A 21,819-nucleotide genomic window follows, 5' to 3' on the forward strand; every position below is an offset into this window, starting at 1 on the left:
ACCCCATTTTTTGATATCCACGAGTCTTCAGAAACCTATGGGTGATGTCACGGACACTACGTCCATCTTTTTTTTTTACAGTCTATGGTCCTATCTGACAGGACATGATTGATGTTGCAATATTCAAACATAAATGGGCTTCTAGATTATGCATTTTGACTAAATGCAAGGTTAGTCTATAAAACACATTTTATCTATTTTTCATGATCAGTGTTGAGCTCACTGTAAAAAAAATGTGTAGAAATTACAATGTTATTGCAGCTGTGTTGCCGGTAATTTACCGTAGATTTACATTTATGTTATTTACTGGCAAGAGTTTGTTCAAAGTTAAATAAATTTTAAATATTAACAAGTCTTTATCTTTACAGAATAAAACTATACAATAACAGCCTCATGCAAAGCATTCTGGGAACCAGAAATCATCATCAACCTGTTTTATGCTTCAGATTTTGTTTCCCAGAATGTTTTGCATGATGCTGTTTTTTTAGTTTTACTCTGTGGCCCTGTTTACACGTACATGGTTCTTTTTAAAAACTGAGAGATTTACCTTCGTTTGTGCCCCTCGTTTACACGCAAACGGAGAACTCGCCTCTGAAACCGATTGTTTCTAAAAACTCCGGCCAGAGTGGAGATCTTGAAAATCTTCGGTTGCAAGATTGCATGTAAACTGAGACAAACCGATGTTTAAGCAGGCAATGTCACACAGTATGCGCCAGAGCTCGCACCTACGTCAATAGTGCGACCTATGTTTACATGTGACTGCTACTCTGAACGCTTCCAAGATCACATTTATGTTCGCGCAAACTCGTTTCGTGTGTTTGTATTTGCAAATACAGCTGCTCCATTATGTCGAGGAGCGGAGACGAGTGCTTGGAGGTCAGCAATTTTACGCGTGTTTGACTTCATGCGGCGCTGCAAGAACCGACAGACGGATGATGTCAAAGTACCACGAGAGCAATTCGAAATTAGACCTCTACGTGTGATTCCTCAACTCGCTCTCGCGGTACTTTGACGTCATCGATCACTATACTGCAACAACTCCTCCCTCCAACACGAAGAACCAGTTCGCGTCACCACCAGCGCGGCCGGTGATTGGCTTACGTGGGCTTGAGCTTCTCTTGACGGCATATGTGCACGGGTACGTGTAAATAAACACTTTTCTGAAAACTGACATGTGTGGACGATATTATTTTTGAAACCGGAGAGGTTGAAATGTTCGTTTATGAAAATAGCCGCCCACGTGTAAACTTAGCCTGTAAAGACAAAGACTTGTAAATGTTTAATGTTCATTTAACTTTGAACTAAATGTTGCCAGTAAAAAACATAAATTTAAATCTACGATAAGTTACCGGCAACCCAGCTGCAATTTCTATGGAATTCTTTTACAGCGTAGTTACTAAAAAATGTACTGTATTACTTATTACTACTTGCTCCTTTCAAAATGTATAGAATTACTGTAACTAGTTTAACAACACTGTTTATGATAATCTCTTTCAATGTTTGTGTTGTTAACATGCATGTTATAAATCTATAAACTTAAATATATTTAACATGTGTTTGTGACATACACAGCTGCTGACCTGATGACCATCTGCAGACAAAGTATCTTGTCAAATCTCTTAACTGTATAGTAAAAAAGGGAACTAATTTTTTTTAAATAACTGTATTTACAACATGTAACATTTGTCACATTTTAAAGGATAAATAACTATATTTACAAGTAACATCTGTTCACAACATAACTACATGTACTATTTACACTTTAGTTAAAGCAAAACCACAGCAAAATAGATCAACAGATGGTGGAACACACCTACAAAGCAACACTTACTCATCCTCTACATCAGAAATGATGTCGCTTTGAAGGTTACAAAGGGCTGCACAAATCCTCAAAATTTGATCAATTTTAGGGATGAGGTTAATTGAAACTGTTTGAGAAAGGACTTTGAAGTTTTTCAGTTGGCATATGACCCGCTTAACGTGGACAAGTGCATCAGTAATGTGCCTAGTGTTAATGGTGTCTTCTTCAGATAGTTGCATGTCTTTCTTGGTGAATGCTGGAACGACAAGTTTGACCTTCTTTTCATAGAGAAGATCTGTAATGGTGAAGCCTCGGTCTGCCATTACTTCATCGCCTGGGCCAAGATATTCCAGTAACCCCGAATTAGCCGTTATAAACGTATCACTGCACCTTCCTTCATACGCTGGTGAAATGAACATGATCAGTCCGCATGGTGCAATGCAGACCAGGTATTTGATGGTGCTCTGGCCATAGTATTGGCTGTAGGACTCATCTCTCGAGTCAAGGTTGAAGGGCTTTTGAAGAGGTGTCTCTGAACAGTCGATCACACATGTTGTATTTGGAAATTGTTCTTTGAAACACTGAGGCATCGTTGCCTGGATTGTCTCCCTGGGAAGCCATGGCATGTAATACCTCATGTTTTCCTCCATGATGTCAATCCAACATGAAATCACCTTGCTTACAATAGGCTGAGAAATACCAAACCTTTCAGCAAGATCACCCTGCAATAAATTAAGACGGAGCTTCATTAAAGTCATCAGGAGCTGATCCCAAGGGTGTAGCTGGAAGCTGTTGTTGTATGTATTTGTAAGGTGATCGGCAACTGAATAAAATACATCCAATGTCAATCCTGTGTAGAGCTGACAAAGGTGGTTATTTCGCAGCAGAGTTATGTACAATGGCGCTGGCACAACACATTGTGTTTCAATTTCAGATGTAGGTGGTGTCAAGTCGAGTTGCGGTTTTAAAGTGTAGTTGTGGTCAATAAGAGATGGATCCTCCCACTGTGTTGCTGCATCCCAGTGCAGGCGCATTTGGATAGTATTATCTGCACATTTGTCCACTGCATCACTGACGCTCGTCGATGCATCTGTAAAAAAATAAACATATTTTTGCATTAGTACTTAAAATAAGCTTGCACAGGGCTCAACATAAAGGACTGCCCGATGGCCTGGGGCCAGCACAAGATATAAAAGGGCTAGTAAACAGTATTGTCTGGCCCCGATTGGGCCAATGCTCCGCCCTCAGTCACTAATACATATTTTCTGCATGTGGCCGTTTGGCTGCATGTAATCTTATGCAATGTTCCCATCGAGACGTGGTGTTGCGAACGTTAACTTCTCAGCAATGTAATGAGGTTTCTCCTACCTTATTGGTTATTTTGGACACTGTTGCGTGAAATTTCAGAATTTGAGCTTGCGTTTAAGGGCCGTCTACACTTGATATTAAGATGTCATTCGATCGACAAAAACACACGTGGACAAGAGAGACACATTCTGTTTATACCTGGTATTTAAATTCGCCTCTTTTGTTCACTTTCAACCGCTTCTGTCTTGCTTCGTGTTGTTCACTCATTTATAAATAAATCTCCTAAAATATCATAATTTTCTCTAGGGGTTTAATTTCATGCACAAATAGCTTCAAATCAACAGAACATGCTAATTATGTCTCTGTTTGGAGAAAAAAATCAAATAAATAAAGCATAAATAAGTGTAGGCTTATTTTATTTTAATTTCAAATTTTTTATCAATTTTTTCATTTTCTGTACAGCACTTTGCTTCCACTTGTGGTGTTAGAAGTGCTTTATAAATAAAGTTGGGTTGAGTACAGGAAATATGTTTCACTTAAATGCATAGCAGATTGACAAAATCAATTAGTAGCCCAGCCTACTATTTCAACCTAGTTAATCATTGCAGTTGCGGGTTTTCAAAGAGGCCACACTCAAAAAAATTATTTTTTTCAATTCACTCAATTTTTTAAGGTAAGTGGTTGCAATCAATTTATTAAAGCTACATTTGAACAAAAAAGATTAGTAACGTAAAATAAAATACAAAACTTTTGTTTAAACGTAGCTTAAATAAATTTATTGCAAACACCTTAAAAAAAATTAATAAATTGAATGAATAATTTGTTTCAGTGCATGCATGACTCTGCAACAGGAACTGCAGCCTAATGTTAAACATGAGTATAAACTTGCACAAAACATTAAAACAACAATGAAAATGGGAATGAAGCTATGTAATTAGAACTAATTTTTAGATAATACATTTCAAAACAAACATAGAAAAGCAAGAGGCTATAATTATAAGAAAAAGACAGCATGAAAATGATAAAACACTGCTTTCAAAAGACATTCAAAATATATTTGAGAATAAACCCTGAGATTTTCAAGCCTAGTTTGTTGTTTCTGTGTGTTGGAGCACACCAGTAGGTAGGTGGTGGTAAAGCTCCATGGTCCAATATGGTTTCCAATGTGCCAGCAAACAATTACGTGTTAACATTTCATTTCAAATTGCATGTTAACATGTGACTTACGTAATAATGTGCTACATGTTAGTGTAAGTTTTACACGTTTTGACCCTGATGGCCTTCCATACGTTTTCAGCCGCTCACTCCCTCTCTCCACTGCAAGCAGAAAATCTCGCCGATCGATTTGCGCAAAACCACATGAACTTGAACACAACTTTCGTTTGTCATTGGTCACGTGATTTCTACGTTAACACCACGCGCTTTGAATCGAGCCTTTATCTGGAACGCCCATTTTCGCTCTATACAAACTCGGAACCCTCATCACTACCAACAACGATATTACCTGAATTTGACAACCTTTCCAGCAACCTGCGTGGTTTCTTTTCAGGAACATCGTAACCGAGCCATTTTTCGGGATAAGGGTGTTCGTCTGTCGGCTTCCCGTCCGTAAAATGGTACGAACAAACATAAGGGCGCTTGGGCGGGCGCTTCAAGTTTAGCGCCTTCAGCCACTGCCTCAGGTGTTCCTCGTCTTTAGGTGGTGGGTGTAAATTGTAAGGCGCACCACAACACTCAGACCTCTCCACGTTGTGTTCGTAACATTGTTGGTGCAAAAGGTTTCTTCTCTTAATCCAGTTGTTATGACAGCCCCTAACTGAGCATGTAATACTCGACATATTTGCTTTCTGGAATATGGTTAGTACTCGCTTAGCCAGAGGTAGAAGTTCCTCTCAGCCGGAAGTTAGATGACAAACTTGTGAATGCAATAGCGCCGCCTTTGTTGTGGTGAAAATTAAGGTGAATAGAATAACGTGATGGAGCTCGCAGTCATTTGCCAAAAGTTAATATTGAAAAATTTGTGGTTAATGAGGGATATATAAATTATTATTTTAAATTATTATTGTAAATTATAGGGATATATAAATTACATATTTTCAGGCGGAAGGTATTTTCAGATCTGTATACACTTCCTTATCATTAAATGTGTCTCTTATTTTGATAAAAGACTTATAAATTGGGTCGTATGGTAAAAAGTGGTGTATTTCATAATTTGGAAAGTAATGAAGAATATATTAGGGTGTTATTTATTGTCTTAGTAAAATACCATATACACACAAAACAAAATGTACCCTTTGTAAACCAAATCTGTCACATTTTATGAATTATACAACAAAATCTATAATGTACTCAATTTTCTGTAAATCTTTATTTCTTCTTTTGAACATATGTGATAAATAGCTCTTGTTAATGTGGCACTGAGCAAAATTAGATTTTTTTATTTATGACGTTATTTATAAAAATAAAGAGATGGAGCACCCTGAACAATGCACTGAGCAGATACCACATGTTACCACCAGGTGTCAGTGCAGCGCAGGGGAATAAACTGTAGGTCTCCATGCATTTTAATAGGCCTTTGAAAAGTTGTCTCAATAAGATTATTTGTTTACGTTTTTAAGACGTAATGTATTTATGAATTAATTGTAGAAACACCATTGGTTTAAAAGAGCATTTGGCCATTTTGGTGCCATTCATGAGTAGGTAGGTCTCTTTTCCTATGATGGCTTTTAATAAGCCGAAGTACCTCTAAAACTAAGGGGCAGTTTCCCGGACAGGGATTAGACTAGTCCTAGACTAAAATAAACGTAAGGGCTGTCCAAACTGAAAACCACTTGCACTGACATATCTTAAAATACATCAATGCCCTTTGTTTTGCCTCAAAAATGCACACAAGTAATGTTTTTAGTAAGGCATGTTTGTGAAAACCAGTTATATTTCCTAAATAAACTAAGGCTTAGTTCTGGCTTAAGCTAATCTTTGTCCAGGAAACCACCCTCATGAGATGATTGTGTGTGTTGAAATATACAGTGTGCAACTTAAACTGTTTGCAGAAATGCCATTGAGTGAGAGTAGTATTTGATATGAGCAATTGGCTATTGTGGAGACTCAGGTAAAGTTTTATATTAAATGTATGCTTTGCAATAAAAGGAATAATTGTGATGATTCGTATTTTGATTTTGTATGCTTTTTTGGTATGCAAAACGAATAAAATGCGCACATCTGATTGGCACAAGGCTCAAAGTGGGTCCTTCAACCAGTAGCAAATCAACAAAAAAGCTATCAACTTTCCAATTCTACTTTTATGAGATATTAAACTGTAATCCTGTACATTTATTGAAAACATCCGTCCATAATTACCACTTCACATCACTTACGAGTTCGAAAATAAGGTGGATAGGGCTGGTCGAATCACAAGCACTAAATTTCACCAATCGACCACAATGGACAAGATCAGCAAAAGATACCCAAATAATATAATGCAGTATAAAGGAATGGAGTTAAATGTCCGATCTGTGCTCTGGGCTAAGAACGTGAAGGAAATGGCAAGACAAGCCTACACTACATATATGTCCCAAAGTCATCCAGATTTCAGCGTCAGCTCATGTGGCTTAGTGTTGCAACCTTGGAGCATCACCAGATGGGATAGTAAGATGTACCTGCTGTAGCAAAAAGGTGGTAACGATAAAGTGTCCCTACAAATACAGCAATAGCCTTTAATGATGTACAAAAGATGAGCAGTTTTGTCTGGACATTTGCATTGAAGCATTCACACACATACTACCATCAAAGTCAACTTCACATGTTTGTGAGTGATATTTTTGCAGGAGGCTTTGCCAAAAGCACAAGACTTCTTTCTCTTGAGTGGGCACGGAGGTCCGGTTTTCCGGAGGTCACTCGGACATCAAGGCATGGAAAACAGTTATAATTGAATAACTTCTGTAAATGCATGATGGTGGGAAACCTGACAATCAATCAGTTAAGATGAAATATTCATACCTGGACAACGAACCATGCTGCATTCTGGTTTCAGGGTTTTAGAAGGAACACATAGATTTGATGCCATGATATGTCGTGATATATCTCTCCTCTTTTTCCTATTGTACCTAGAGTAAAAACAGCAGAAAAGTTATGCAAGAGAGAAAAACAAACTAAATAGAACAGAGGGGGAAACGCTAAATATTCTTACCTATCCAACTTCGCTTGGAGGTTCTTGCTCCGTTTTGTGTGCAAAAATACAGAAGGCACAAAATCAGGACTTCTAGAGTCCATTGATACTTCACCTGCAAATAAAACACACTCACACGTTTGTTTACTAGCCAAATCTAACGTCAGTTTATTAAACTTTAGCTGCATTTGATTATTATTTACATCGTACAGATAATCACTCATGTAAACGAGGATTACAATGATGATGCCTCGTCTGCAAATAACACGCGCACGGGTTTGTTTACTTGCCAAATCCAACGCCTGCTCATGAAACTAGCAGCATGTGGTCATCAGACTTCAGCTGCATTGATAAACTACACCGTACAGACAATCAATAATGTAAACCATGTTTTCTATTAAACTCAAGAGTAACTGTTATCTAGACGTACCTGATATAAAGTGGGCGCTGCAGACGCGAGCATTTTTTGTTCTGTCCTCGTCCAAATCAAAACGTTTAAGTGCCTGCAGCCACAGGCGCCGCCGGTTCTTCTGAAACGGATGTGATCCTTTCGGAATCCTATGAAACTTAAGCCCCTTGGTGGAATATCGATTAGAGCAACCGTGAACGCAACAACCAGTCATTTTGATCTTCTTTTCTTCTTCTTTTGGTGTTTTATTGGCGGTTGGCAAACACATGTTGGGTGCATTACCGCCACCTACTGATTGGGAGTGTGAATCAGGAACTGTGATCAGGAACTGTCTATCTTATATTCTTTTAAATAATCCTGTATCCTTTAAATACTGCACCAATAAGACCTTTATCACCTCCCTTTTTTCTTTCTCTTCAATAAGGCTAGATACCAAACTCTTTCTCTCATTAACATATTTAGGACACTTTATTACAAAATGCAATTTCCAACTGACTACAATGTTCACATTTTCCCCTTTGATGTCTGCCCATTCTATTCAGAGTTCCATTAAGTGCAGTGCGGCTAAATCTATCTTGATATTATGATTTCTGTACATCTGTTATTTCCTGTTGTTCTATATTTACCAACATTTCTTTGAATTCTATAATAACATTGTCCTGGGGCCTACTATAAAGCCGGTTTAGTTGGTAAACCAGGTAAGTTTAGGATTAGTTTGTGCAAATCCTGGGTTTTGGATAGCTATGAAAATAGCTTTTACCAACAAGGCCTGCACATTGGCAAACTTATCCTGTAACCCTGAGTACCATTTTCATGGTACAGGCCCCTGATCTATCATCTTCCCATTGTTTTTGCCATCTACTGCCATGTTGTTTGATTATATATTTCATCTCACTCTTGCTATGTTTTATCTGTATATCTATATCTAATTTCTTTGTTGCTTCTTTTGCATACTCATCTGCCAACTCATTTCCTATTACACAAGCCGGCACCCAACAAATAATTTTTCCTTTAATTTAAACTTTTACTCAACTTAATCACCAACCCCACTTTCGTAATGACTTCTGCCTTCCTTCCCTACTTTCCTTATTGGAATTACCACAGCTTCTTTCCATTCTCTGGGAATTTGTCTATTATCCCACACTTTATTAAAAAACTCTAACAACTGACTTTTTGACGATTCACTGAGGCGATTTAACATTATGTAACATATTTGATCTTTTCCCAGTGCTGACCTTTTCGGACTTCTTAATGCATTATTTAACTCACTTTAGCAGGGAGATGTTGGTGGGAAGTGAAGAAGGAAAGTACAATGGGAAGTGATTACTACCCAATTGATTTAGAAATAAGATATGATATAAATTAATATTTGGAAAGAAAGTTGGGTTTATAATAAGGCAGACTGGGTTAAATTTAGAGAAATAAGTGATGAAATGTTTGAATTAATTAATGTTGATAATGAAATAGAGATTAAATCAGAATATTAAGATGACAATAATTGAAGATGCAAATCAATCAATTCAGAAAAGGAATGAGGAAAAGGAAGATAGTCCCATGGTGGAATGAAGAATGTGAAAAAGTAATTAAGGAAAGAAATAAAGTTTTTTAAATACTTAAGAGGACTTACAATATTGAAGTTTTAATCAAGTATAAAATGATACAAGCAAAGGTAAGAACTATTAAAACAGCAAAAAAATATTTTGTGTTTTCACGGGGGGACATGTCCAACCAAACTTGACCCATTCCATATAAAACTATAAAAAATATACAGTGAAAAATAGCAGTTCTTGCATTTTATTTAGCATTTTTTTATTTTTATATTATTAAGTTGATCTGATGGGTAAAAAAGCTGAGTTTTTAAGCTTTCAACAGATACCATATTGGACAGTTTCCCGGACAGTGCTTATAGTCCCAGACTAAAATGCATGTTTGAGCTGGCTTAATTAGTAAACACCTTGTACAGACATATCTTAACATATAACAGTGGTGCCATTGTTTTGTCTCAAGATGCACAGCAGTATTGTTTTTTGTAAGATTTGTTTGTAAAAACTACTTAAATGTCCTATTATAACTTGGTTATATTTTTACAGAATGTTCTTTACATTATGTAAGAAGATTTTATGTAGAAAACAGTGAATCACAAAACAATGACTTTAACTAGGTTTTCACAGACAGGGTCACACACATTTCTATGAGGACCTAATATCTGCTTCCTTTTTCTGTGGTTGAGGTTTATGCATTGTCTGTAATTTGACTGGCATTAAAATAAACTGAACGCGCACACACACAAACGCATACGGAAGTGGGTAGGTTTTGTTTGTTAACCATAGATATCTAGTATGAATCACCAGCAGTTAAAATCATTAAAAAATTAATGATGTTGTAGTGTTATAGGCCTTCTTCCAGTAAGATTTAATAGTGTTCTATTGCTTCATATCACAGCACATTACCAATAGAGACCAATAAAGTTTTGTATTACCATAACAAAGATTAATAAATGCTCTAAAATATATTTTGTATTGTTAATTTGTTAGCTAATGCATTAATGATAATGAATGTGGATTCATTGTAAAATGATACTAGAATTTTCATTCAAATATTCAAGTTCATGTTTGACAGATTTTTTAATCATAGATTGTTATATAAAATCAGAGAGAGAGCGCTTTACGTTTTGCATAGAGTTGGTTGTCTTTTGATATAACTCATTAAAATGAATGTATTTTTTATTTACTAATATTGATTTATACTTTATTCACACCTCTGTTACTTGCAACTGTGTCACCCGTTCTGGAGAACATTTTATTTATTGCAGAAAAGTAATGACATCACACATAAAATGGTTTTAATCTGTATTGACCTGTATTGATTAAGTAAAATTAATACAGCCATAACATAACATGTATAAGGAAAGAAAAACATTTTATATAAATATTGAGTTACTGTATATTTGCATTGGTCCATAAACTCTATTATATTTTGTTCACAGGTAAATATGTAATGGTTATGGGGGTCATTCAGTCTCATAGTCCAGAACCAGTGCTACGTGCTGTCAAGATGGCAGATCTTTCTGAAAACGCAACAATTCACAGGAAAAACTGGATCTATGAAGTGGAGGATCTTCAGCAAATTTTGCCATGAATCTTTTTTATGTTTGTGTATTTGTTTATTTAACTTATGAGAGTGTTAAACCACTAGTAGGGTTTTGTAAAGCAAACAGATTGCAGAAACTATATGAAATATGCACCGTGTTTTATCTGGGAATGCGTGTATATGTAGTATTTGTTTTATTTCAAATCTGGTAACAGTATGAAGATATGCATTGAGCTTTGTAATAGTTACTCACTAATATGATATTTACCAAAAATCACTACACAAATACATAATTGAATAAATCACATTTTTTCAGTTTTTTTATGAAATCACAGTCAACCTTTTTTTTACAGTGTATATATATATACTGTATGTATGTATGATAGTATATATGTATGATGTATGTTGGTATTACAGAAAATGCTAAAAGCAGCACACTGACAGAGGTGTTACATAACTGCTCAGCAAATGGTTTAGATTCTTTTGTAGACTCCTAAAGTTCTCTTGCAGTTTGGACAGCGGTGTGTTACGTCCTTCAAACTGTCCACACAGAAAGGAATCAGGCAACACCCAGAAATACACCTAAAGAGAAACAATACAGAGCAGAACAATGAAGAAAGTGTTCTTGTGACACTAAGCACACAACTGTCATCAGCTTTTAATAAAACAAACAAAAGATTATATCGATCTTACCCGAAACAGGCCAGGCCTACGCAAGAGAGCCAGGCTAATGCACCTGATGTGTACTCCAGTTGAGTTATCACAGTCTGTGAGCATACCGGACAAAGTACTTGCGCAGGAGCTTCTCTGAACACCGCACCAGGCTGAACATACACAGTCTGAACTGACAAAAAAAACAAAAACACAAGTGATTAGAAATATGTGCTTATGTTTAGCTCAATGGTAAAGCACTGTGTTGGCAGCGCAAAAGGTCATGTGTTTAAACATGTTCTAATAAAATGTATTGCATTGCAAATCACTTTGAATAAAAGCATCTAACAAATGCGTGCATGTAAATATGGATGCATTTATAGCTGTCAATTGTTCAAATACAATAAATACTTCAAATGATGTATGAAGTTTATTTAACTACGTTCGGGAGGAGTGAGGTCATGAAATCCAATCAATCCACGCAAAAAGGTCTCTATATATAGCCGTCCCTCACCTGCTCTGTCATGTGTCAGTTTTTGAAGCTTCTCTCCTCCACCTCACTTTCAGCTGGTACATGTTTTCCAGTTAAGGAGGCTAATATTTTGAGCTCGGGGCCTGGATGCTTTTTATCATATTTGATTGCATGTTAATGCATTGCAAACTTGTAAAATGCTGTTGGAGAAGCAACTAGTTTGCATTTAGCTGGTTTGTGTGGTTTACCATCTATTCCAGCAAAGTCAAGTGCAAAATGTAGGTGTTGCTATTATTATCACCTTTCGCAATAGATTCAATCTTACTATCAGAATGATTTACATTTCATTTCATTTATTTATAGAGCACATTTCCAACAACGGGCAGTGCTTTACAGCCATACAACAATAAATAAATAAAAACGAAATATGATCAAATTTACGGGTTCCAGTCAAAAGTCTTGCAGCAGCATTCTGTACTCCTTGTAAGCGATTTAAAGTGGAATGAGAAACACCGATATAGAGAGAGTTGCAGTAATCTAATCTTGAAAACACAAAGGCATGGATTAACACCTCCAAGTCTTTACATGACAGAAAAGATTTCACTTTAGATAATAGTCTTTAGTGGAAAAATGCAGATTTCACCACTGCGTTTATCCGATTATCAAATTTCAAGTCAAGCAAAAACCCTAAGTCTTTAACCACTGGTTTACAGAATGGGGACAGTTCTCGTAGTTTTGAGGGATCACATATTTCAGGGGTACAAAACCAAATCAGCTCAGTTTTATTATCATTTAAGTTTAGAAAGTTATTGGATAACCACATTTTCACATCCCTCAAACAATTTTTTAAGGAATCCAGAGATGAGTTAGTCTTGTTACACACCGCACCGGCAAATATATTTGAGTGTCATCAGCAAAGAAATGAAAGGAAATCCTGTGTTTCCGAAAAATAGATCCTAAAGGTAAAATATAAAGACTAAAAAGCATTTACAAAACTTATACACAGAAATACAGGAGATAGTATGTGTGATAACATAAAACATTATCCCAATGCTGTAATTTCTCTAGTACAAAAATCAACACCACTGGGTGAGTAGTAAATAGTAACACAAAGTCTATATATCAAATAAACATAAATCTTCTAATTCAGAGGATACACAAAGCTAATTTAAAACAATGCAACATTATAAATAAACTTGACTTAACATTTTGCCCTTTTACATCCATTAATATGATCTTGAATTATACATTATATCTATTTATTTAATCAGTTAAACTAATTGTGTTACAATCTACACCATGTTAAAACACTCCCGGTCTCTATGCAAACTTAAACATTGTGTTAGAAAAAGAAAGTAAACAGGTCATTACCAACAGGAGCATTAACTGGTTGGGGTTGTGGTGGATACATTGGTCCATGGCCTTGTGCTGGATATTGAGGCTGATTCGAATCAGTGGTAGGATAAGGCATTGGTCCTCCTGGTGGGTACTGTGGGTTTGTACCTACTGTCTCCTTATATGATGGTGGTAGTGGTTTTTCCACAAGTGCTGCTGTCTCCATTGGAAGTGCGCTTTCCATTGCCTTTGATGCTGTATTAGCAATAGCACAACCATATAGCAACTTTGTGAAAAGTAATACAAAAATAACCATGGTTTTAATGTGGTAAAAAAGTGTTTTTGCTGTAAATGTTAACAGAAACTTACTGTTTGTTGCAGTTTTCTTGTGAAGATGATCTCAAATTGATCAATGCGTTTCCTCCTTGGTTACGTACTTGCCTGATTTCCGTGACAGTGATGAATGTGTGGTTGGTCCGAGTTGTGTTATTAGTCAGTCTGTTTGACAGTCTAACTCAGTGGTTCTCAACCAGTGGGGCCCGCCCCCTTGGGGGGGCGCCGACACTATCGCGGGGGGCGCGAGTGACTACAGGATTGGAGGCAAAAAATAAAATCTGAAAAAAAAATCATTTATTATCACTAAACTACTGTCATCAAAAGTTATCATTTTGTATATACATAACTCCTGAAAAAAAATTAAAATGTGTTTGGACTGGTGAGCGCGAAAATACAGGTGATAAGCAGTATTAAACGAGTCATTGAATCTTTGACTCAACCGATTCGTTCTGAATCATTCAAACCACAATTGAGTGTTGCTGTGAGACGCGCTATGCTGTGATTTTTTGTTTGGATTCATCTATTTTCGCTGCTAAAATAGACCAAAACAGTCAATATTTCGTCTAAAATGTAAGTGATTTGAACTGTAAAACCCAAGTGTAGGCCTACTTCTTGTGAAGTTATTTACTATGTTTGCTGTCTTGTAACAATATCGAAATATGACTGAAAAAAAACAAGATCATGGCTGTTTTCTTGGTTGTTTAACATCTAGATGCAATTGTTGTAACAAACTTCAAGACTATTAAGTTTATTAATGACCAACTTCTAAAAAGAAAAAGTCTTTGTAAGGAATACGCACGCACGCAGCCACGCTCACACAAACATGTTTAAATACATTTATATTGTTAATTAATAACAATAAATTGTTGTTGTAACAGCAATATCTCCAAGTTTTGTTTTTCACTATAAAAATGCCATGATTTGACAATGCAAAGAGAGTACCGCCACCTTATCCCCCCATTTCAAGCACTGATTATAACGCAAACATAACTTTTTCTGTCAAAAGCGACAAATCCAGCGATTTTTACTGGTGTTTTTGAGACTTTTGTGGTGTTTGGAGACTCGAAAGCATGAATCACTCTGCAGTTAGACCTGCGAGTGCTGTGAGCCCCTCCCGTCCAAAACTCCCAGGGGGCCGCGTCAGTTTCTCAATGTACTGTAAATGTCGCCAAACCAGCTGCTGCCCTGACAGCCTAGTTAGACTAATTATTTGAATAAGAAATCATTTGTATTGCGTATATTGTCGAACATGCCCATCCGCGTGTAGCCGGGGGGAGTATACTTGGAAAGCTGCAGTCAGAGCAGAGAGGAGACACACACCCCTCCACGTCCAGGCGTCAAATGAATCGCCGCCGTTCCCGTCCTTTACAACAAAACCCCAACAGTCTTTTTAAAGACTATCCCACATTTTTTTTTAAAGATTAGATCAAATCTCAGCCCTAGCCAGTATTTTTTTTTTTAAACTGCTACACGAAAGACTACAATCGTTATGTATTGAAATAAAATCTGAATTGTCTGCCAAATAATTCTTTTGTTGGTTTTATTAAAGATTGTGCCTAAGTCCAGCTGATTAGCCCCTGTCCCCCGATACGTCTCTCAACATAGCCACACACACGAACACTTACATATTGCCTAAACTTAGGGCCTTTTTACACCTGGTCACTTCATGTGTTTTCTCTGATCGGATAGCTATCTGATTTGTTAAAACTGTTCCATTTACATTTGGCCACATAAATGCGTCTTGCCAAACGAATATGAATCCGATCTTTTACCCCTGCCCAAAATGCAAATACACTATTTATTATTCTGCCTTAAAAAACTTAAGATGACGTTTACGCAACAATATGCAGCACTTACTGTATGTTGTACTGTATGTTGAGCATCTATCTATCTATCTATCGGTGTGAGGGGGGCCCGACAGCAATGAACCTGCTTTGGGGGGGCCCAGCTTGTAAAAGGTTGAGAACCCCTGGTCTAACTGATGACTATCCAAGCTCTACATAAATGCATCTTAATTCACATAAAAAAACATGAAGGACATGAAATCACCCAAACAAACACGCCCCTACCCCAATAGAGTCTGAACCTTTTTTTGATAGACCCCCCACACATACACAACCCAGGCAATGATGTTGGTTAGTAGACACGCCCCTTACTGCTGATTGGCTACAAGTGTGTTTTAGTACTCGACCCGACTCCCTTTTCCAAACTGTTTTTCAAAAAACATGCACACCAGCTTTAAGCGATAACATCATAAATTCAATATTCAAAACAGACAAAGTATCTTGTCAAATCTATTAACTGTATGGTAAAGAAGGGAATGGAGTCCAGGTAACTAAATTTTCTAAAAATAACTGTATTAACAACATGTAACACTGTAAAGGAAAAATACCTATATTTACAAGTAACATCTGGTCACAAAATAACTACTTGTACTAGTTAAAGCAAAACCACAACAAAATAAAATATATCACCAGATGGTGGAACAGACCTACAAAGCAACACTTACTCATCCTCTACATCAGAAATGTAGCAACTGGGTGGTCAATAAGAGATGGATCCTCCTACTGTGTTGCTGCATCCCAGTGCAGGCGCATGTGCATAGTATTATCTGCACATTTGTCCACTACATCACTGACGCTCATCGATGCATCTGTGAAAATAATATAACCAAACATATTTTTGCATTAGTACTTAAAAAAAGCTTACACAGGTCTCAACATAAAGGACTGCCGATGGCATGGGGCCAGCGCAAGATATAAAAGGGCCAGTAAACAGTATTGTCTGGCCCCGATTGGGCCAATGCTCTGCCCTCAGTCACTAATACATATTTTCTGCATGTGACCGTTTGTACCCTTATGCAATGTTACATCGAGACGTGGTGTTGCGAACGTTAACTTCTCAGCAATGTAATGAGGTTTCTCCTACCTTATTGGTAGTTTTGGACACTGTTGCGTGAAATTTCCGAATTCAAGTTTACATTTAAGGGCTGTTTACACTTGGTATTAAGATGTGTTTTCGTCGATCGGATCACAAGTGGACAAGAGAGATACATTCTGTTTACACCTGGTATTTAAATCCGTCTCTTTTGTCCACTTTTGACCGCTTCTGTCTTGATTCGTGTTGTTCACTCATTTATAAATAAATCTCCTAAAATATCATCATTTTCTCCAGGTGTTTAATTTTATGCGCAAATGGCTTCAAATCAACAGAACATGATAATTATGTCTCTGTTTGGAGAAAAAAAATCTAATAAATAAGCATACACTTATTTATGCTTTATTTTATTTTAATTTTCTAATTTAATTTTTTCATTTTCTGTACAGCACTTTGATTCCACTTGAGGTGTTAAAAGTGCTTTATAAATAAAGTTGAGTACAGGAAATGTGTTTCACTTAAATACATAGAATGACAAAATTAATTCCTAGCCGAGCCTACTAATTCAGCCTAGTTAATCATTGCAGTTGCGGTTTATCAAAGAGGCCATGCATGACTCTGCAACAGGGAACTGCAGCCTAATGTTAAACATGAGCATGAACTTGCACAAAACATTAAAACTACAATGAAAAATGCGAATGAAGCTATGCATGTAAAATTTATTTTTAGATAATACATTTCAAAACAAACATACAAAAGCAAGAGGCTATAAATATAAGGAAAAGACAGTGTGAAAATTATAAAACACATGTTAGTATACATTCTACATTAAAAAATATATATATAATAATAATAATAATAATAATAATAATAAACAACATACACACTAGGGGTATGCATTGGCACTGCCCTCACAATTCAATTCGATTCTACAATGCATTGCGATGCATCAGAATTCTACTGTACACAACAAGGCAAATTTTTCATCAGTCAAGTAGTAAAGTCAAGTGCAGCTATTCTCAACAAAAACTGAAGCTTAGCAGCTTTAAGACAATGACAATTATATGCCTGAGATGAGAATTTTACACACAGCATAAGTCTTGTCTAGTTTCCCCATTAACTTCGTAGAATCCGAAAGGTGCCCATACGTCCGCTTTCCATGGAAAAGGGTGCGTTTTTATTTACCCGTCTATCGCGTTCATCTCTCTCCGCCTCAGCCATCTTGATTGTTGTTGTTATGCCCCCAGAAGTAATTGAAACTTCACAACTTTATTGTCCACTCGAGACCAGAAAATAAACAGTGACATAATCGATTATGGCACGTTGCTGCATCGATGCTGAATCGTGCATGCTCGCATTGCATCGCCGAATCGATTATTGTTGACACCCCTAATACACACACATTTAACCACCAGGGGAGCCCCCTGTCACCACAGCTAAAAAAATCCTAGAGGAAACACTTTTGTGTCAACTTCAAAAAAAATTGACACAGTTAAAGTGTATTTGAAAATATAGTTTGGAGAAATGTGTGCTATAGTTCAGTTTAAATAAACCCATTAAATACAGTTACACTGTAGTTATATGTAGCTGTAGCCTACTAATGCTTTCAAAAGACATTCAAAATATATTTTGGAATAAATTCTGAGATTTTCAAGCCTAGTCTGTTGTTTCTGTGTGTTTGAGCAAAAGTGCCAGACCAGTAGGTGGTGGTAAAGCTCCATGGTCCAATATGGGTTCCAATGTGCCAGCAAAAAAAATTACGTGTTAACACTTAATTTCAAATTGCATGTTAACATGTGATTTACGTAATTGCATGTTTCATGTTAGTTTTACACGTTTTGACCCTAATGGCCTTCCATACGTCTTCTGCCCCTCACTCCCCCTCTCCACAGAAAACCTCGCCGATCGATCTGCGCATAGCCGCATGAACTTGAACACAACTTTCGTTTGTCATTGGTCACGTGATTTCTACGTTAACGCCACAAGCTTTAAATCGAGCCTTTATCTGGCACGCCCATTTTCGCTCTATACAAACTCAGAATTCTCATGTAACATCACTACTAACAACCATATTACCTGAATCTGACAACCTTTCCAGCAACCGGCGTGGTTTCTTATCAGGAATATCTTAACCGAGCCATTTTTCGGGATAAGGGTGTTCGTCTGTCGGCTTCCCGTCCGTTAAATGGTACGAACAAACATAAGGGGCGCTTGGGTGGGCGCTTCAAGTTTAGCGCCTTTAGTTAGCCACTGCCTCGGTTGCTCCTCATCTTTAGGTGGTGGGTGTAAATTGTAAGGCGCACCACAACACTCAGACCGCTCCATGTTGTGTTCGTAACATTGTTGGTGCAAAAGTTTTCTTCTCTAAATCCAATTGTTATGACAGCCCCTAACTGAGCATGTAATACTCGACATATTTGCTTTCTGGAATATGGTTAGTACTCGCTTTGCCGGAGGTAGAAGTTCCTCTCATATTCCTCTCATATTGTATTGAATATTCAAACCTTAATACCATTCCATAACAGACTAAAAAACTTAACTAAGACTAAAATATTTCAGATGACTAAAATAAGACTAAAACTAAATGGTGTGTTATTCAAAAGACTAAGACTAAAACTAAATCAGAATTTGCTGCCAAAATTAACACTGGTAGATAAAAACTCTCATTATAAGGTAATAAACACATAACGGTTCGTTATGAAAGGTCTTCATACACCCCTGATAATATAGTTTTGTATATTATTTTGCATTTCTGTCAAGAGATCCTTCTAAAAATTACACACTGCACCTTTAAATGTATGCTTCGCAATAAAGGGAATAATTGTGATGTTTGTTTGATTTTGTATGCTTTTTTGTATGCAAAACGAATAGAATGCACACATCTGATTGGCACAAGGTTCAAAGTGGGTCCTTCAACCAGTAGCAATCAACAAAAAAGCTATCAACTTTCCAATTCTACGTTTTATGAGATATTAAACTGTAATCCTGTACATTTATTGAAAACATCCGTCCATAATTACCACTTCACATCACTTACGAGTTTGAAAATAAGGTGGATAGGGCTGGTTGAATCACAAGCACTAAATTTCACCAATCGACCACAATGGACAAGATCAGCAAAACATACCTAAATAATATAATGCAGTATAAAGGAATGGAGTTATATGTCCGATCTGTGCTCTGGGCTAAGAACGTGAAGGAAATGGCAAGACAAGCCTACACTACATATATGTCCCAAAGTCATCCAGATTTTAGCGTCAGCTCATGTGGCTTAGTGTTGCAACCTTGGAGCATCACCAGATGGGATAGTAAGATGTACCTGCTGTAGCAAAAAGGTGGTAACGATAAAGTGTCCCTACAAATACAGCGATAGCCTTCAATGATGCACAAAAGATTAGCAGTTTTGTCTGGACATTTGCATTGAAGCATTCACACACATACTACCATCAAAGTCAACTTCACATGTTTGTGTGTCTGTGATATTTTTGCAGGAGGCTTTGCCAAAAGCACAAGACTTCTTTCTCTTGAGTGGGCACGGAGGTCCGGTTTTCCAGAAGTCACTCAGACATCAAGGCACGGAACACAGTTCTAATTGAATAACTTCTTCTGGAAATGCATGATGGTGGGAACCCTGACAATCAATCAGTTAATATGAAATATTCATACCTGGACAACGAACCATGCTGCATTCTGGTTTCAGGGTTTTAGAAGGAACACAAATATTTGATGCCGTGATATGTCTTGATATATCTCTCCTCTTTTTCCTATTGTACCTAGAGTAAAAACAGCAGAAAAGTTATGCAAGAGAGAAAAACAAACTAAATAGAACAGAGGGGGAAACGCTAAATATTCTTACCTATCCAACTTCGCTTGGAGGTTCTTGATCCGTTTTGTGTGCAAAAACACAGAAGGCACAAAATCAGGACTACTTGAGTCCATTGATACCTCACCTGCAAATAAAACACACACGCACGCACGCACGCACGCACGCACGCGCGCGTTTGTTTACTAGCCAAATCTAACGCCAGTTTATTAAACTTCTGCTGCATTTGATTATTATTCTACATCGTACATACAATCACTCATGTAAACGAGGAATACTGGAATCCAATGATGATGCCTCGTCTGCAAATAACACAGGCGCGCGCGTTTGTTTACTTGCCAAATCCAACGCCTGCTCATGAAACTAGCAGCATGTGGTCATTGAACTTTAGCTCCATTGATAAACTACACCGTACATACAATCAATAGTTTAAACCATGCTTTCCATTAAACTCACGAGTAACTGTTACCTAGATAAACTTCACCTGATATAAAGTGGGCGCTGCAGACGCGAGCATTTTTTTGTTCTGTCCTCGTCCAAATCAAGACGTTTAAGTGCCTGCAGCCACAGGCGCCGCCGGTTCTTCTGAAACGGATGTGATCCTTTCGGAATCCTATGAAACTTAAGCCCCTTGGTGGAATAGTAGCCGTTTCTCAATGTCAAGGAAGGATCCTCGGAAGCTAGAATTTCGAGGATGCTACGTCATCGACGTCCGTCGAAGGACTGTTCCAATGTCGAGGATCCTTGAAATTTCAGCCAAGGACTGAGTCCTTCGTTCGAGAAATATCCCATATACAGGAAAGGATGCAAATTTGTATCCTTCGCGCTCTTCACGCGCTGAAATCACCCACAATCCTATGCGCGCAGCACCGAAAGCACACCTTTCAATCACGCAATGACGTAATGACGTGCACTTGCTAGCCTGTTCCATTTAACGTGTTCTCCGAATGCTTAAAAGGAGCCTCGCTTAGCCTCTAAAGGAAGTGACTTGTAAGGACTAGTCCTGCCAAGGAAGTATCCTTGACATTGAGAAACGGCTATCGATTAGAGCAACCGTGAACGCAACAACCAGTCATTTTGAGCTTCTTTTTAGTCTTCTTTGGTGTTTTATTGGCGGTTGGCAAACACATGTTGGGTGCATTACCGCCCCCTACTGATTGGGAGTGTGGATCAGGAACAATGATCAAGAACTATCTTATATTCTTTTAAATAATCCTGTATCCTTTAAATACTGCACCAATAAGACCTTTATCACCTCCCTTTTCCGCAAAATGCTTATAAAGTCCATTTTTTTCTTTCTCTTCAATAAAGCTAAACAAACTCTTTCTCTCATTAACAATTTTTAGGACACTTTACAACATGTTGCAAAATTTCCAACTCACTACAATGTTCACATTTTCCTGTTTGATGTCTCCCCCATTCTATTCAGAGTTTCATTAAGCGCAGTGTGGCCAAATCTAAGTCTTGATATGATTTCCGTACGTCTGTTATTCCCTGTGGTTCTATATTTACCGACAGTTCTTTGAATTCTATAATACCACCGTCCTGGGGC

General features: G+C 37.3%; 2 protein-coding genes across 13 annotated transcripts; both read right to left on the reverse strand.

Moving 5' to 3' along the window:
* Positions 1–1,630: 1,630 nt before the first annotated feature.
* On the reverse strand, positions 1,631–7,966 carry LOC129431988 (uncharacterized). Of its 5 annotated transcripts, none has more exons than XM_073857027.1 (4): positions 7,705–7,966; positions 7,296–7,389; positions 7,106–7,212; positions 1,632–2,891 (listed from the first exon to the last, which is right to left on the reverse strand). In XM_073857027.1, the coding sequence occupies exons 1-4, from the start codon at positions 7,949–7,951 to the stop codon at positions 1,828–1,830; spliced, it is 1,512 nt and encodes a 503-aa protein (XP_073713128.1). In that variant the 5' UTR covers positions 7,952–7,966; the 3' UTR covers positions 1,632–1,827. The 5 variants fall into 5 exon arrangements, with proteins under 5 accessions (XP_055046081.2, XP_073713128.1, XP_073713130.1 ...); XM_073857029.1 differs by lacking the exon at positions 1,632–2,891 and adding an exon at positions 6,425–6,768; XM_073857028.1 differs by lacking the exon at positions 1,632–2,891 and adding an exon at positions 6,828–7,002.
* A 2,561-nt stretch (positions 7,967–10,527) lies between these two features.
* On the reverse strand, positions 10,528–20,903 carry LOC129431992 (lipopolysaccharide-induced tumor necrosis factor-alpha factor homolog). Of its 8 annotated transcripts, XM_073857036.1 has the most exons (8): positions 20,752–20,903; positions 20,301–20,394; positions 20,111–20,217; positions 16,077–16,220; positions 13,601–13,845; positions 13,268–13,486; positions 11,467–11,617; positions 10,529–11,355 (listed from the first exon to the last, which is right to left on the reverse strand). In XM_073857036.1, the coding sequence occupies exons 6-8, from the start codon at positions 13,473–13,475 to the stop codon at positions 11,247–11,249; spliced, it is 468 nt and encodes a 155-aa protein (XP_073713137.1). In that variant the 5' UTR covers positions 13,476–13,486; positions 13,601–13,845; positions 16,077–16,220; positions 20,111–20,217; positions 20,301–20,394; positions 20,752–20,903; the 3' UTR covers positions 10,529–11,246. The 8 variants fall into 8 exon arrangements, with proteins under 8 accessions (XP_073713135.1, XP_073713132.1, XP_073713133.1 ...); XM_073857034.1 differs by lacking the exon at positions 20,111–20,217 and adding an exon at positions 18,521–18,614 and having other exon boundaries at positions 10,528–11,355; positions 13,268–13,845; XM_073857031.1 differs by having other exon boundaries at positions 10,528–11,355; positions 13,268–13,845.
* Positions 20,904–21,819: the final 916 nt, after the last annotated feature.

This window comes from Misgurnus anguillicaudatus, chromosome 19, assembly GCF_027580225.2.
Source record: "Misgurnus anguillicaudatus chromosome 19, ASM2758022v2, whole genome shotgun sequence".
Classification (NCBI taxonomy): Eukaryota; Metazoa; Chordata; class Actinopteri; order Cypriniformes; family Cobitidae; genus Misgurnus; species Misgurnus anguillicaudatus.